Below are 18,344 nucleotides of genomic sequence, written 5' to 3' on the forward strand. Positions count from 1 at the left end.
CGCCGGTTCATGGGGAACTTTTATTTTGAAATATTAGTTTCACTGTTCTCGACGAGAACTTCTCGTTAAAAAATATCAACATCAAGCCAGGCTGACAAAATACGTTAAAATATGAAATGAGTGTTTGTAACAAACTAATACGATATTCAGGGCGCAAACTCGCATTTGGATGCAGTAATCATAAAGATGTGGAGATTGAAAACCCTCCACCACAAAGCAAGTGGGTCTGCCAGTGATTTGGAGGAGTTTAAACGCAAGAGAAGAGAGTTTGAGAAAGGTGTGTAAGTGTGGCCTCTATATTATTTTAACCCTGTCATGTTGATTTTATATGCTTTAATGTTGGCTACATAACACATTATTGACACTTTCATCTATCCATAGCTCTTAGACAGGCACGTAGAGACAGCCATCTCATCAGTAAGAGACTCCTGCAGAATGTGGATGAGGAAGACTCAGTGGAGACTGGCTCCACCCCTCTGTCACCTGAACAGGTGAGTTTTCAGAGTTCATTTATTAAACTACACATGATGTCACATTGCTTGTGTATTTACTGTGTGTTGTATGTTTAACATTAGGTCAGAGAGTTGATACGTGGAGTCCAGTCTGGGGGAGAGGAGAAAGCAGTTCGTCTCGCATCTCTAAGAAAAGCACTAAGAAACCCAGAGACCCAACTCACTTTCATTAAGTATAACCTCAAAACCAACACGAAGCTTACACCTTATTTAAGCAGGCCTATAGACCTTATTCAGAGCAGCGCCATGACGGGTATGAAAGTGAGGCTGTGAGGGATAGACTTACCGTGTTTCCAATGGCATGCGCTGTAAAAAGCTGAATAAAGCTTCTAGAGTACTTACAATTTTCCACAGCTTGCATTGTCAGGAGTTTTTTGTCAACTGACATTTCTTGGAAAGATATTTTTCCAGTGTTTCATGAGCAGAACAATCCGAAAACACATTAAATAATAGTAGAGCCCATTGAAGAGATGCAAGTCTATCCCTCACAGCCTCGCTTTCATTCTCATCAAAAATCAAAGATGGCGCTGCCGTGAATAAGACGTATATACAAATTCACAGTCTATAAAATAATTGGATAGCCATGTAGCCATAAATACTGTACTTCCTAAAGGAGTGCCTCTATTTCCTTCAGATCCGAGAACAGCATGCACATGTTGATCGGGCAGCTCAGTGCTCATAATGCCCAGTGTCAGCTGGAAGCAGCACGCTGTCTCCATGAGCTGTCTCACTCTACTCACCCCAGTGTGGGTCAGGCTTGTCTGCCTGCAGGCCCGTACCTCCTCACCTACCTCTCCAGCCAGAGCACCAAGCTAACGGTCAGTGAGTTACCGCTTTAAAGTCAGTGTCAGAGGGATGCAATCCATCATTCCTCATGAATTTGTCTCCTTTGTCTTTTCCTTTAGGAACTCTGTTTATACACTTTGGGAAATCTGTGTCCTGAAAGCACTGTAGTTAGAGAGAAGCTTCTAGCTCAGGGAATCGTTTCTGCGCTGGCAAACTGTATTCACGTAAGCTCCTTTGGGTCACTTTTGTGCCTGTAAACTCTTACTGGTTATAATCAACCTGAATTTTAAACACAAGTCTTGGCATAAATACGGATGGTGGTGCATTCTTATAGGATGAATCTCACCAAAACTTTTCTGCATCATTTTTTTTCTCTCCAAAATTACAATTTGCATGATGAAAATTACGTGTGTGTCTATCTGAAATATTAGATTTTTTTCTTTCTTTTGATTTTGGGGTGAAATGTGACCGGGTGATTTCTCTGTTCTAGAATCAGAGGTATAATCTGGCAGTGGTGGAGGCGGTTGGTTTCACTTTGTCTCAGCTGCTACAAGCCAAAGACGCAACTGAAAAAATCATCCCGTAAGTGACCAGAGCTTGTTACGTTAAGATTTTTAGTATAACCCCTGGCAAAAGTTATGGAATCACCACATTTAGTGGATGTTTACCTTGCTTTATTACTTTATAGCATAATAAACACATAATGGCATGGTTTTTTTTTTTCCAGATCAATGTTAATTAGTCACCAGTTAAAAAAGATTGAATTTAGGCAGTCATAAAAGTCAGAGGGAGGGAGAGCGAGAGAGAAAATATTATTTCTTTTTATTAGAATTTTTTTTTTTTATAATGATGATTTCATAATTTTGTCCTCAACATTGAGCGATTCCATACTTTTTTCCTTTACTTGATCTAAATTTTTTTCTTTTAGATGTTTCATAAAGCCAGAATGCTAAGCTATTGAACAAAAAATATTTTTGGTTCATATCTGTGATTTGTTTATTTGTTAATAAAGTAAAATATTATCTGGGAACATCCTCTAAGTGTGGTGATTCCATAAGTTTGGCCTGGGGTTGTATGTGGAACAAATGAGCTGAGGTCTCGAAATGCTGAAATTGCTAGTTTACTCTTGTTGATGCCAAGGACATATAGGATATTTATCTCAACATGCCACTCTTCTCTCTGTGTCCGTTGTGTGTTTTAAACCCCAGAGCGGTCATGGCTTCAGAAATAGTCCCTCATGTGATCTCAGCATTGACTCCAGATCCTGAGTTTGGTTTTGGGCCAGCGATCGAGTGCATGTGGTGTTTGCACTATTTAGTCAGCAGGTGTGGCCTTTTCTCCTTTCATACGTTTTACTCAATAATGGAGAATTGTTCTAAACCTGTTTAGTGTCAGTTCTGCAAGATAATGTAAGTTCTGGAACAAAAGGTGACTAGTGGGTAAAAAATAATTTGATGTGTGACATGACGTTTGTGTTTTGCTTGCAGTAATTTGGATAACTCAAGGCTGATTGCACAAGGCGCGCTCTCACAGTGCAGTGCTGTTTTGATCACACTAGGAGGCGCTGTTGCTCAAGGAAACATTGAGGGTGGACTGGAGTTGGTAAGCCATCACAGCAAAATGTTTATTATCGACATCACCTACATAACTGCAAATCTGGTTAAAATTAGAGTAATTTTAAATTGGCATGTTCACTGAACAGAAACAGCGCCTATATTAATTTACAATAATATCAATGTTGTTACAGTGGGGCCAAAACGTATTTAGTCAGCCACTGATTGTGCAAGTTCTCCTACTTAGAATGATGAGATAGGTCTATAATTTTCATCATAGGTACACTTCAACTATGAGAGACAAAATGAGAGAAAAAAAATCCAGGAAATCACATTGTGGGATTTCTAAAGAATTTATTTGTAAGTTATGGTGGAAAATAAGTATTTGGTCAATAACAAAAGTTCAACTCAATACTTTATAACATAACCTTTGTTGGCAATGACAGAGGTCAAACGTTTCCTGTAAGTCTTCACCAGGTTTGCACACACTGTATTTTGACTAAATACTTATTTTCCTACAATGTGACCATGTGATTTCCTGGATTTTTTTCCCCCCTCATTTTGTCTCTCATAGTTGAAGTGTACCTATGATGAATATTATAGACCTCTCTCATCATTCTAAGTAGGAAAACTGTCTGACTAAATACTTTTTGGCCCCACTGTATAATGAATTCTCACCATTACATTATTTCTTGAATCTCATGAAGCATAATGGAATTATGGTATAGATGCTGATGTCATAGTTGTACTTTCATACAATAACATTTGACCTTCAGCTCTCAAACAGTTCAAATTGCACAGTTTATCAGCAATATGATCATGTGGCTCCTGATGAGTCTCTGAAAAGCTCATAGAACTCAGAGCTTTCCTTTAGACCCTGACTTTTTTTTTTTTTTGCTGTGCAGCTCATTTGGCCTCTTCTGCGTTGCCTTGGTAACCTGCTGGTCAGTGGAGGTGACGTAATGCCAGAGGACACTCGTCTCCTCGCTGCGCTGTGTGTTTTCAGTCAGACTTACCTTCACCTTCATCCTGCTCTGTCCAGAGAGAGCCTGTGGGCGCTCAACAACCTCACCGGTCAGCAGGACATTAGCATGCATTTGCTCATCTCAATTAACTCCACATAAAAACTCAAACTAACTTGTGTTTTATTGGAGAAAACTCATTTCTCAAAATTATGACTGCGATTTATACAATTTTATTTATTTTTCAGTTGGTTCAAGTGGGTTCTGCTCTGGCCTGCTGCTCCTCAACATGGTTCCCATATTGATCCAATTTCTGTCTTTTTCGAAAGGAATTAACACAATGGTGAGGAACAGGCATGCATATATACATCACTCTAACATATAGACCTACATTTTGGACTCCGATCCGCTATGAGGTGTATATACACAGTACTGTGCAAAAGTCATTAGTATTTTCACCCAAAAATGGTTTTAAGCCAGGTAATTATATCTATTGCTCTATGTCACTGGGAAGTCTACATTTCCAAACATTAATTTTAATGATTCCAGTGAGATTTTTGTATGCACAAGGAGTCTGACAACAGCCAGTTATGATCCACACACAGATCTGATCTCACCATCATCAAGTTTTTCTGTGATTATAGGTACAAAAAATGCTGTAAAGTGAGGATGCTTCCAAAAATAATGTTATAAACAGATTTTTATTTATCTATTAACTTCTATGTACTAAATCAAATCAATATTTGGTGTGAGCACCCTTTGCATTTAAAACAGCTTTTGTCCTGATTCACCTGCATAGTTTTTCAGACGTTGCCACAGTTCTCCTGGATTTAGTCTGTCTCCGTTTTCTCCGAAAATCTCACTGGATTATTACTGTATAATCAATGGCAAAATGAATGTTTGGAAATGTAAACTGATATTTCCTACTGAAAGATATTAATAATTGGCTTTAAACCATTTTTTAAAGGTGAAAATGCTATGTAATACTGTGCCATAAAATGGTAACCATTGTCATAAACAGTTTTATCTCCCTGCTGCTTTAGTCTACTATACTCATTCATAAAAATGTACATTTCCATAACATACATATGTAACGTTCTCACAACCATTTATGTTTGTACAAGGCACTGAGAGTTCTGGGTAATATCGCACATCACGGCACAGAATACTGTGTTAGATTGACACAAGCAGGGCTGCTCAGCGCCCTCTGTGCCACACTCAAGATGGCCGAGCCAGAAGTGGTGACGCTGAGCCTGGAAGTGCTGCACATGCTGCTATCCAGCAGCCCACAGGTGAGGGTGATCATATACGAATCCTGTCTCACCTAAACACTGTTGTTTTAGTATCATTGAGAGACTATTATAGTTTTATTAAAAGTGCATTTTGTAACTTTTGGCGGTTAAACAAATCTGCATGCATTTTGATTGTGCGGATGAATAAGACCCTTCACGATAGATAATGCTTTATGTTAGAGAGCTACGAATTTATCTGTTTAATAAAATACAAAACATTACTCACCTGTTGAGTGATAAACACCATCTCCATCGTTTTTATAACAATCCAAATCCTTCAGTTCTCGCCATCTCCTAAAAGCCAAGCCAATGTTGATTCTGGTTTTATTACGAGCTCTGTCTCATTATATTTTGCCAGCAGACTGTCCTCTGTTCTGCGTTTTTCTTCTCTTTAGCTGATCCATGTCAACATTTCTCACTCGTTGTGACAACTAACCTGTGCCTAATCTACATAATGTACCTTTAGTATTTTGGATTTTTTGTTCCTGTATTTTTTTAAATTTTAAAGTGTAAATAATTTTGTGTTTTTGTCATCTTTATTAGATTTTTTATGTCTATGAATTTATTTTAGCTATAGTTATTTTCATACATCAAGTTAAACTAATAGAAAATTAGAAGTGTTGGGTAACTGGCTGAGTTTTATTTTATTTCAGTTAAATTTCATTTTATTTACATTTAAGAATGTTTTTTTTTTTATGGTTTCAGATTTCGTTAACTATGATAATCCCGCATTTAAAATCGGTTTACATTGATCTATGTATGACGATTCATTCATAGAATCACTTGACGAGCAAATTGAGTTGAAGTGCTCCTGCTTGTAACAGGTGATTGAGGAGTTTACGAGGTTAAATGGTGTTCCTCTGCTGGAAGCGATTCAGTATAACAGTGAAGAAGAGCAACGTCTCAAAGCTGCTTACATTCTCGATCATCTCTTCCCTTCTTTCTCTGAGGTCAGTAATGCATTTACCTGTTCATATTTATGGGCATATTATATAAGTTAGGAATCACCATTATTTTTTATTTGTTTTTTTTAAGGTGGAGAGTCTTTCATCATAACACCAAAGACAGAATTGCAAAGATTTATTTTTTTCTCTTCAACTTTTTTTTCACTTTCTCTTGTCTTTAAGCATTCAGTTATGCAAGTGGGCAGAAAATAAATTACTTTTTTGCTGCTTATGTGAAGCATGTCCTTTTTTTCTCAAGACGATCAGACTGACCCATGGATGCGACGGTTCAATGTTTTAGCCATGTGCCCTATTAAGTGCCCAGTTGGATTTTGCCGTGTCTTCAAAATTCAGTACGGGAGTTATACAACCCCCATATCATTGTGACAACAGCACAAACACATGTACTGTTTAAAATTCATGGCCAATAAAAAAAAATTATTGACTTTTCCCCCCTTCTCAATTTACGCTGTCATTAATTGTGAGTGTGACAAAAGAGTACATTTAGAGCCTGATTGAAATGTTTATTTTATCCATTATCCATTTATATATATTTATCTCTCTCTCTCTCTCTCTCTCTATATATATATATATATATATATATATATGTGTGTGTGTATATATATATATATATATATATATATATAATGTACTGTTTTATTGTGAATGGGTCAACGAGATGTGCATATTTTTGTGTCCATGTGCATTATATCCTTTTCAGATAATTTGATAAATTCATGACATATATCATTTAATTCTATAAAATCTATTTAGTTTGAATAGTATTTTTAAATATTATTTTATATTTTGTTATCTTAAACCCCCAAAATGTCAGGTGGTGCAACTGTCCGAACAAATGAACAGACTATGAAAACTATTAAAAATATATAAATATATATATACGGTGAAAAAAACTATTACTACTAAATATATATGGAAAAAAAAACTAAAAAAATACACTTTGAAATGTCTTTGAACTATTTTAAATTTGTTTTTAACACATTGTTCATGACTCAAAAATATGCACTGCTTATGTCAGTTTTGAAAAGAATTTTAAAAAACACATTTTTTTGAAGCTTTATTTTAATGACCCAGATATATTGAATTGTTTTATTACAATCTGTATACAGGAGGATCCCTGAAATGACTGCATTATTATTATTACTCACAAATATGCAAGTAATGAACGGCTAGATTAACTATTTAAATAGCATGTACCCAAATTTGTATTTAATGCACGCACGTATCTAAAATGTATCGTTTTATTATTAGTGTAAATAAAGAGTAAATCTATTGAAAACAGGTAAATAGTGCAAACAGCAGCTGTGTATGTCAAACACTTTGTCCTTTTATGTAACAGCGCTGTTTAGGCGTTATGAAAGCGGGCAGAACATGATCACAGCCGACCCGAGAGTGTCCATGAATGAAGGTGACACCATTATTTGTGTTTAATCTGCTGATTTGTGACTAATGAGATTTACAGCACGTTTGATCCGGGTTTGTCCGCTAATCTACACGTTTTCCTTGAGTTTGTTGATGTTGTTTTTAGCACTGCAGCTAAGCTAGTAGCATGAGTGGAAAGTGAATTTCGAGCCGATAATTTGATACTAAACATTTATCAAATGGTTTAAGACACTGTCTACAAACGTTTTAAGATCGTTTACTATTTGGCATATAAATACACTTGAGTTTTTTTTTGTTTTTTTTTGTTTTTTTACATTTGCTACCGGCAAATTTGAGTTAGCCTACTTTTCAGTGTGTCTCAAACCAAGAGAACTGACTAAGTTACCTAGACGACAGCCTTGTTTGGTACTGAAAATGTTGCCTAGTTAGGCAGCTCACTAGATTTGGACATTTACTCGGTTTATTGGTCATAGATTCCTATTGGATAAATTGTTATTCAGATTTATGATGTTTAGTTAATGTCGATGTTTGGACAGGAAACATGCATTGCATTACCTTAATTTGGTGTGTAGTTATGTGGTCCCTCCTGAAGACCTGAAATCTCCATTGTGGAGGTCAAACTTAACTAATAATGTCCACACATAACTTTACAATGGTTTAGGGTGTAGTGATTCTACTTAAGATTAATTTAAGAACATTAGTGCCCAGTTTCACAGACTTTTAGATTAAACTAAAGCATAATCTAAAGGATTATGCTTTAGTTTAATTTTGACATTTAAGTCACTTTTTTAAACATGCCTTAGAAAACACATTACTGGTGTGCATCTCGATAAAACATATCGAGATACTGACATATTGTAAGATATAACTTTGAGTTATAACAGCTCAAACATGCATTTTAGTCTGGGACTAGCTTAAGCCTTGTCTCTGAAAACGGGGGTAGATGTCAAAGAAAGGCCTAAAGTATGATATAAAACAAATGTTTTTGTGTAATCTCTTGTGTCCATTCAGGATCTCCTGCAGAGCTGCTGACCGCCTGCATTTCAATGGGATCCTGCTGAGCGGTATGTAGTCGCACCAAAACACAACACGCATTCAACATGTAAAGCTTCACTCAAACAAAACATGCATTCATCATGATAAAACCTTACTCAAACGAAATGTGCATTCAGCATGATAAAGCTTCAAGCTAACACAACATGCATTGAACACAATCAGGTTTTGTCCAATCGTAGCAAGCGTTCATCTTGATAAAGATTCATCCAAACACAACATGCATTCAGCGTGCTCAAACTTAAAGACAACATAATAAAGCCTCACTCAGACAGGCCACATTCAACAATCTGAAACTGCAACCAAACGCAGGATACATTGAATATGCTGAAACCACAGAAAAATATCAAACAAAACATCAAAAAAAAAAACGAATTTCTCTTACTATAATAAAGATCTGTTTTAGTTGTGTTTATTTCTTGTCTGTGCACATAACACATCTCTCTCTCTCTCCTGTTCTTCAGATTCATCATTGAGTTTATTTCTGAGCATCATGCAGGTGATGGCTCAGCTTCGTTTCTGTCAGAGTTGTTTGTTGTACTGTAAAAGTTCTCAGAGGCTGTTCTCACTCTGTAATGCGCAGAGGTATGTACCACCAAACTTTATTTATCTGTTAAATATGAATGAAACTTGTTTTCATTTCAGCAGTAACAATACATGAATTATTACTCATGTATTATGAGAGTAAGTGATTTCTTACCCTGTATTTTTGTCTTGTTTTCCAGTACAAATATGTAAACATTCTTTTATCAAGATACTTTTACTTGAGCAGCTAAATTAGATTTCACATGATATTTCCTGTGATTTAAAAAAAAAAAAATTAAGTGAGTTAATGCTGAAATCTATTAAAAAGAGAAATAAACTTTATTTCAAAGGAAAATTACCCCACTAGCAGATATTCTCTCTTTTGAAGTATACATTTATCAGAAAACAAAGACTTAATATCTGAAGTATTTTTTCTTCTCTATTAAATGTATGGTTTAGATAGTTTTACTGTAAAAATACTGAGTAAGAAATTCACTTTTTTCATTGAGATTTTGTGAAGAGAGAAAAAAATCGTCTGAAATAGACTTGAATTTACTTGATTTCAAATGTCTGAATGTGAGCTGAATTATTGTTCCTGATTCAGAGCATTTATGTAAATGCATTCTTCAGAGCTGCCGTCATATCTATAGAGCAGAATATTATAGAAACATGGGGGTGTGAACACCCTGTCAGCCACCCAACAACAACCGAAAACACCATAGCAACACCCTGGCAACCACCAAGAAGATCCTAGCACCATAGCAACAAGCTATCACCCACATTTTAGTTTGAAAAACATAAAAATCTATTTTTGAAATTAGTTATTTTGTACATTATTATTATTATTATTATTATCATCATCAGGGGCATAAGATTATGAGATTTGGCTGCAGTTGTTATTATTATTGTAGAGAAACTTTTTAAAATCTTATCATCATGAAGACAGTGTTGAGAAATGATTTGTTTTAATCGCCTCTCATTCTGTTTATAGATCATCAGCCAATTACTATGAACTTCTCGGGGTGAAACCGGACGCTACGCTGGAACAAATTAAGAATGCGTTTTTCGACAAGTCCAAAAAGGTTAATTTCTCATGATTATGCTGTCATTTTAGAGTCATAGAGTCTAGTGTTACAATTGGCACAAACTATACTGACTGCATAGCTCTGACAGCTATTTAAGCACATCCACAGTAAGGTCAATAACTATAACTACAACATTTTAATAATCATTCTAATAATTCTATGAGAATAGCGAAGTCCACAACACAACTATACCAATAATGACATAGAGGAACAATATAGTTGGAATCACTTTCAGAATTTGTTCTTTCCAGCTGATGAATGGTGGGGGAACATTGACAGCCAATCAGAATCCATCCTGATTTAAGGAGAATGGAAGGGGAGTTAGCAAAATGCATGCAAAATATGCATTAAATTGCAACGTATTTGGCACTTTGCATTTAATTGATCAAAAAATAAGACGGATCCTCAGAATTCTTTTCTAAAACATAGTTAATCCTGTTAAAAAGTTGCTTGATGCATTCTGAAAATGTTTTATGGTTGTGCAAAAATGATGCCTAGTTATTTACCTCCTCACCCCTAGAGGGAGCTCTTCAGTTGTGGCAGAAAGACTGCTGTCTGTTCCCATATTCTTAAATATTTAGGCATTTATTCTTGTATTTTTTTCTCTCAGCACTTTTTGTGTGTGTATAATTTGTCAACGTCTCAAACTGAAGCAATTCAATATGTTTCGGGGAGACAGTTTCACAGGAAACAAACAGAAGGAATAAGACAATTATGCATGTGTCTGTGAGAAAGAGATTGAGAATGTGTGTGCATGTGTTTGTGTGTGTGAGAGACAGGAGATGAGGGTACAAGCTGGGGATATGGGCGCTTTGCTTTGTTTCCAAGTCAGAAGCAGATAAAAGGTCATAAAAGGTTTATGAGCCATGTGACTTACAGAACAAGTGAGAGCAGAAAGGCCAAAAGGTCGTAAAGATGAGAATTTTGGCATTTTTTTATTCATTAAATATGAGAAATGTATTAATCTGATGGGCTTTATTTAGTGTTTTTATGAATTCAATGGATTAAGGATACTACATGTTTGTACATGTATGTCAGTCCCTGTTCCTTTGATTGTCTCGCATGATAGTTAAAATAATGTAATAAATTAAGTTTTGAATAATAATAAAATCATGGTTTTAAGTCCTTATTTGTCACTACATGGGAAGTAGTGAACATGTGAAGATGTAATTTCTGCACTAGTAGCAGCAACAACTGAAAGCCTTTGACGGAAATATAAATTAACTAACAGTGAAATTAACAACCCAATCAAGATCATTCATTAGCATTCACACAGCAATGCCGTAATTAGTCATGCATGCTTTGGCAAGTGTCACTTCTAACATTACAGGTAAAGATATTGGAACAAGCTTTTATTCTCTCTGTCCTCTTTTTCATTTTTCCTTCAGTTGCACCCAGACAGTGACCCCTCCAACCCCGGCCTGCACACTCAGTTTGTGCATCTGAACGAGGCGTACAGGGTGCTGAGCAGAGACGTTTCCAGACGGGACTATGACCTCAAGCTGAGGTACCAGAAGTCTGGAGGTCCGTCCTTCAGAACCTCCTCCAGCTCCACCAACAGCCCCAGGTGAGCAACAACTGGGAGACTGTTATAATCAACCAACTTGACTTGTGAAACCTGAATTGTGAAAGTGGGCATTTTCTACCATCATGAAGGTTATAACATTGCTTTATATAGAAAACCAGGGGCCTCATTTTAAAAAACACACATACTACCGTATTTCATCCTAAATTCCATGGATTTTATAATATGTAAAAAGTGAAAGAAAAAACAGCATTGATAAAGGCATAAACTGACTTGCAAATGTGGCAACAAAAGCATGCATATTACCTTTTTTGGCGCTCATGTAGCAGTACTTAAAGGAGTAGTTCACTTTAAAAAAAACATGTTAATTTACTCACCCCCATGTCATCCTAGATGTCCATGTCTTTCTTTCTTCAGTCGAAAAGAAATTAAGGTTTTTGATGAAAACATTCCAGGATTTTTCTCCATATAATGGACTTTACTGGTAACCAAACGGTTCAAGGTCCAAAAGGCAGTTTCAGAGCAAACTACAAACTGTTTAAAGGGCTTTAAACGATTCCAGACGATGAATAAGGGTCTTATCAAGCGAAACGAATTAAAAAAAAAAATAAGCTCAAATGGTCGCCTTGCTGTGTTCTATGATGCGCGTTCGTGGCTCTCCTGTTCGAACTCGTTTATGAAAATGAACGAATCTTTTTTTGTGTCATTTGGTTCATTCAATGAACGAATTGACTCGGGGAAAAGATTCGTTCATTTTGATGATAAGACCCTTATTCATCGTCTGAAATCGTTTAAAGCCCTTTGAACAGTTTGCAGTTTGCACTGAAACTGTCTTTTGGACCTTGAACCGTTTGGTTCCCATTGAAGTCCATTATATGAAGAAAAATCCTGGAATGTTTTCATCTAAAACCTTAATTTCTTTCCGACTGAAGAACGAAAGACATGGACATCTAGGATGACATGGGGATGAGTAAATTATCAGCAAAAGTTTTTTTTTTAAAGTGAACTACTCCTTTAAATTAATTAATTGATAATTAATTTATCATTAACACGTTGTTTATTAAACTTTAAAGATAATTAGGCCACCACATTATACATTAATTTAATTAAATGCACAAATGGGCAAGATTTTTAAGTTTTTGTGATAATTACATGCATATATGAATGATTTCCTGAAAATAATAATATATGCCTACACACACAAACAGAAACCAGGCCTTCCCTACCACACATACATTTTCTGAAAGTGCACTTCTTTGCCCACTGAGGATGTGTGTGTTAAACATTACGCTTGAATTTGAGATGAACTGCCATTTATAGAAAGGGTCGCAATTAGGAACTTTTTTGTCGCTCATAAGAGCATTTCGGAAACGTCTGTTCACATTTTGTTTATTATACGTACATCTTTATAATTGAGGCCCCAGAATAGTCTATCATAGAGACTTAGGGAGACTTGAACCAGTAAGCAACCACCCAGAACACCCTAACATCAACACTAGACCCTTTTTGTTCAGAAAAGTTGAAAGGTTATGAAAACGGTTTTTAGTCCATATAGAAAAAATGTGCTCTGTTGTATAATTCACAATAAGAGCAAAAACAATTCATACGAAAGTTAATAGGATCACTTCTGGGTATACGTGTTCCTTCTGTGGTTACAAAAGATCATGGCTCAATGGCTAAAGTACTGTGTGTCTTTGTTTCTCAGTGCGGAGGCTATGGAGAGCATGCGGTATTGGGAGCAGTTCAGACAGGCCCAGCCTCAGGAGAACACGGCTGAGGAGCGGGAAAAGAAAAGGAAACGGAACAAGCGTTTGGTGGGCTATTGTGTCTTCACCATGCTAATCAGTCTCTCCGCACATTACTTTGGGTTCAGGTGAGACCGAATCATATCAAGGTGCACATAGTATTGAGGTCAGCATGCACAGCGGTTCATCCTAATATTTTTCATCACATTCTGAATGACGCTGTGCTGATAAGTGAGTGTTTTGCAACTGTTTGCATGAAACACAGTGCAAAATGTTTTTCTTTTGTTCATGCGTCGCTTTTCTGATGAGCGCGTGATAACGGTGTGTTGTTTTTGAAAGGCATTTCGTCTGTCCCAGAGCCAGACAAACCCCAGTAGAGTGTGTTCACTGGTTTCCCATAATCCCTGATGTTTAGTTATGCTTTCCAGTATCAGCGAATTGTTTTTACACCTTGAATTCAGGCGACTGAGATTAAGTATCTTCTATAAACAGACACTGCTCGGTTGACGCGTAGCAGAAGTCCTCTTGAAATGTTTTGAAAAATGATCAAATGTTTTATTGCCCATGTGCCCTTTTAAATGTGACCCCGAAGTTATGTGGGCACCTCGTGGATGTCTGTTCACCCCACAAAATATATATGTTGGCAGTAAATCTGTTCACCTTTGACCTCTGGGCTGGTCTGTCATGCAGGAAACTGGAAGAGGTCCATAATAACTTCATGGATGAGAAGGACAGAGTCATCAGTGAGATCTACAATGAATCCAAAGAAAGAGCCAGGTGGGGAGCAGTTTGATGTAACCTCAGGAGGCGCGTCAGAGGTTTTGAACACGAAAGCGAGAGCGTTTGAAACTATGGAGACATTGTTAAAATGTAAAGGAGAGTAGTTGTGGGACAAGGGAAGAGGATTATAGATTCATCGCATGTTTATTTGACAGCCTTGATGGATTTGTCCTTTATTAGCTATTCATTTATTAGGTTGAAGTACTGAAGGTTGTTGTCGCCACAGTAATTCAAGAGCACATTTTGAGTTTGTTCAACGGGACTGTGCACTTGCGTACTTTGAGTACTTGTGTAGATCATGTCAAATTTTGAAAAATTTGGTAATTATAACAATGCTAAATGGGACCAGAATATCATAAATCAGACTGGCACAGATATTCCCAAATGTTTTTTGTCAGCCGAACCCTTAAAATATGTACTTGAAGCACCCATTGAGATTTTGTTAATATCTCAATGATTTAACATTACATTTGTATGTTCACAGTTCTCTGATATCAGTTGATCAGGTCAAAGGCAAGTAAATAGATAAAATATTTAAAAATAAATGTTTTATTTTGACTTTTTAGCTGGACTTTAAAGTGGACTCAAACCTCTTTTTATTTGAGTCTCAGTCCACATTACATTCACACTGGTGTTTTAGGAACACAATCATATTGAGTAATAGTAATATTTATTAGTTAGTGCTGTCACATATATACATACATACACACATATATATATATATAAAACTATGTACAAAAACTTTTGTTAGATGCGATTAATCGATTTGACAGCACTATTACTATTGTTGTTTACCTCATAAATATATATTATTGATATAATTATAATATTATTTTACATATTTTTTTAAATATTTATTTTACATGAATACAAAAAATGTATGTCAAATTCTTCACTTTTAAACGTTCAAACTCTTACAAGTATTTAACATTTCAATTTTTTTATTTTGGTAGAATACTAGTGGAATGCTATAAAATTATGTCTTCAAAAATGTTGGAGATTATGTAAATATGTGAATAAAGTAAACCTGGAGCCTTTTTTTTTTTGACAATTGCACTCGGCTATCTCACGATTATCATTATATTATAATTGTACATTTGAAATAAATAATTCCTAGCTTTTTATTAACTCCCAAACCACCACAGTTCCCTTGCGAACCCATATTTGGGAAACCCTGGCCTCTCATAATACCAGAGATTTTTCCATGGAGTTGCACTTTCTTTAAGAAATTGTACATAGTTGATTTGATCATGCTTTCTGTTTTGTCCTCTAGAGTGAATGGCGTTAAGAAGCAGCAGGAGATCCTGAGACAGAAACATGCCGAGTTCCAAGAGAAATACAAGATCCGCAGTAAAGGAGAAGAGAAGTAAAGCAAGGAAAAGACAGAGCTACTGACAGGAAGCTCATCATCGCAGAGGGTTATGGAGAGAGTGCAGGTTGTGGGTGAATGTGAATTGTATTTTGTGTCAATAGTTTTTATACATTTTTCTAGGGTCACATTGTGTCAGATCCACGAATAAGGTTCTCAGACGCTCACTGCGTGTTTCAAAATGGTATCTTTTTTTTTTTTTTTTTTTTACATGCAGGAATATTTCCTGGCCTGTTCTTTCACCCAACTCTGTCAGATAAGGTCACAGAGGGTGCAAGAGAAATTAGGCTGATTATAGGAGACCATGGCTCCTCATCAGGTGTTGAAAACACCTGTACATTTACTGTATTGCCTGCATGTTAGGCGACATTGTAACTGCACCTGGAAAGGGTGTTATGGAAACATTGCATTCCTGATAAAGTAGTTCATCAAAACACTGAAAACACTGTACATTGTGCACTTTGTTAAGCTCAGTGTGTGTGTGTGTGTGTGTGTGTATGTGTCACAGAGTTTCTCATGGAAGAATGTTCTAAAGATGGACAGATCAGTGCTGTCCAGTGTGACTTATTTCAGGTAAATGCAACATCAGATTTTCTTTCTTGAACAAGAAGTAAATGGTGCTTTGACAAATGATGAGACGTTTCTTTCCCCCATGTAAAAGATATAGTCTGCATATCAAATGCATTTCCTCCAAGTTATTATATAAGAACTATATAACAAGATTATATTAAACAATTCCTTTATCCTGGATTCAAACCCTGGCTGTCACAAGGCATCGCTCTGCAAATGAAGTCTTCTTAGATATCCATGTCTCTGCCTTATTTAAAGACTGGATTTCTGGGATGTTTGTTTTTTTAGGGTTTGACATTTAATGTAAATTCTGCAATAGTCAGTAACTTTAAATTACCAGAGCACCTTCATTAATAAAAATGAAATATTGATTATGTGTGGAATAACTCTAATGGAAGCCTTAATGTCATTGTGTTTGTAGCAATGAATAATTAAAGACGATATGGATCTCAATTATGTAACTAAGTTCTTCATCTGAATTTTTTTCACATTTTAATATTGTTATATATATATATATATATATATATATATATATATATATATTAGGGGTGTACCAATATCGTGCCACAATATATCGCAATGCAAAAACGCAACAATATGTATTGTCCCCCTAAAATCAAAATTACTGTGTGAGAAAAAAAATTAGTGTTAGTACTACATTAAACTACTATATATAATCATGTTCATTCAGAATCATGAATATTTTTATTCTGGTGTCACCATTGTCCTTGGGTTATAAGCACCAAGTCCAAGCCTATTCATTTAAACCCACAATGTAATGTCAAATTTAGCATTTTAATCAACAGTACATTTTTGTTAACATCTTGGAGTATCGCAATAATATCGTATCGCGAGTTCAGTATCGTGATATGTATCGAATCGTGAAATATATATTATTAATTTATTCCCGTAATGGAATGTACAATTGTATTTGAAAACATTTTTGTGGATTTTAACTTATTGACCCCCTACTTTTAATGGCAGTGTACTTCTATCCAAAGGTAAGCAACAGTTTTGCTATTGTTCATACTTGAGTTTAGTGATTTGAACAAAACCCTAAGTATTAAACTTTGCCGGGTAACTTCTCTAAACAACACTTTTTGCTTCATGTACGATAAAACATCCCACATACTTCAATTACTTCTTGTTGTTTATCATCCCACTTTTTAACTCCTCTTGGCAAACAAAAACGTCAACTACGTCATTCCCAATTAGCGATGTTCACGACATTCTAGAATCCACTACAGTAGATGCGTGTAAGCCTGACATTCCCAAACCCATGTGCGGATGTTGACGTTCTGTGACTCCACAGCCATGGACTCAGTCTGATGTGGTTTTCTGATATCGCATAGGGCCCATATGCAGGTGCTCCTCTCTGCTCAGGTCTGATCTTGGAGATACCGTTTCGACAGTGTTTTTTTTTTTCTGCCTGTCTGTCTGTACAAGGGCACCTTCTATCATTTTGACGTTTTAAAACTGAACTTTTTCATGGCACCGTCTGGGGAGACTTCTCAGAAAGGCTAACATCACCCACAGTTCAGCAGTATCAATGGTGAAAACTTGTGACCTTGGCCCAGTTTGTTTATTTGGATATGTGATGACTGGACCTTCTCTCCTGGCCACTCTGGGTTTTCCAGAAGGCCTTTAGATGGTTACACTCTGAAAGGGCTCTTTGCGGTTGTCAGCTCTAATGCTGTAAGCAGTCCAGGAGAGATAGAACAGCCTGCATTCCTGCAGCCCACATGAATTTTTTTTTTTTTTTTTTTTTTTTTTTTTGCTGTGTATAACCCAAACATACCTGCGGGTGATGTTGAGGGTCTTCACATGCAAGCAAAGTGGGGTGGGTTCAAGTTCAGATGCTGCACAACTTAATTATTTTGAATTAACACCTGAAGATGGATAGTCACAGGACTGACTTCTGAGGCTGTGTTATGTTGATAATATAGTCAACATAATGCACAGCAAAGTTTTAATTGATTTTAGATTTTTTTTTATATTATGTAATTGGCAAGTAAAAGTTTGTAGGTGCATTCTGCAGCTTAAGTATTGCCTGCAGAATGAATTTTAAAAAATAGTCCTGTCCACAACATTGGTTGGAAAATAATTGCATCATCTAAAAATTAATGGATAAGAATAGTTTGGCCGAAATATACATTTGTCTTTCGAAACGTGGTTTATTTTTGTAGAACAAAATGAGTCAATGTCCAAGTTGCTGTTTTCCATACATTGAAGTGAATGG

At 36.0% G+C, this 18,344-nt stretch overlaps 2 protein-coding genes across 4 annotated transcripts; both read left to right on the forward strand.

Annotated features, from left to right (window-relative positions):
* The first annotated feature begins 34 nt into the window (after positions 1 to 34).
* On the forward strand, positions 35 to 6,500 carry tmco6 (transmembrane and coiled-coil domains 6). Of its 2 annotated transcripts, XM_039648966.2 has the most exons (13): positions 35 to 277; positions 382 to 491; positions 576 to 685; positions 1,147 to 1,330; positions 1,418 to 1,522; positions 1,789 to 1,880; positions 2,507 to 2,623; positions 2,786 to 2,900; positions 3,757 to 3,925; positions 4,062 to 4,156; positions 4,938 to 5,105; positions 5,930 to 6,055; positions 6,141 to 6,500. In XM_039648966.2, the coding sequence occupies exons 1-13, from the start codon at positions 187 to 189 to the stop codon at positions 6,159 to 6,161; spliced, it is 1,503 nt and encodes a 500-aa protein (XP_039504900.2). In that variant the 5' UTR covers positions 35 to 186; the 3' UTR covers positions 6,162 to 6,500. The 2 variants fall into 2 exon arrangements, with proteins under 2 accessions (XP_039504900.2, XP_039504901.2); XM_039648967.2 differs by lacking the exon at positions 6,141 to 6,500 and having other exon boundaries at positions 5,883 to 6,018.
* Positions 6,501 to 7,388: 888 nt separating this feature from the next.
* On the forward strand, positions 7,389 to 15,978 carry dnajc4 (DnaJ heat shock protein family (Hsp40) member C4). 2 transcript variants are annotated; one of them, XM_039649254.2, is made up of 8 exons: positions 7,389 to 7,478; positions 8,465 to 8,517; positions 8,971 to 9,091; positions 10,023 to 10,113; positions 11,505 to 11,683; positions 13,347 to 13,514; positions 14,077 to 14,163; positions 15,440 to 15,978. In XM_039649254.2, exons 3-8 carry the CDS (start codon positions 9,000 to 9,002, stop codon positions 15,534 to 15,536), a joined length of 714 nt encoding a protein of 237 aa, XP_039505188.2. In that variant the 5' UTR covers positions 7,389 to 7,478; positions 8,465 to 8,517; positions 8,971 to 8,999; the 3' UTR covers positions 15,537 to 15,978. The 2 variants fall into 2 exon arrangements, with proteins under 2 accessions (XP_039505188.2, XP_039505189.2); XM_039649255.2 differs by having other exon boundaries at positions 7,456 to 7,546.
* Positions 15,979 to 18,344: the final 2,366 nt, after the last annotated feature.

Source organism: Pimephales promelas, chromosome 9, assembly GCF_988280905.1.
Source record: "Pimephales promelas chromosome 9, fPimPro1.hap1.1, whole genome shotgun sequence".
Lineage (NCBI taxonomy): Eukaryota > Metazoa > Chordata > Actinopteri > Cypriniformes > Leuciscidae > Pimephales > Pimephales promelas.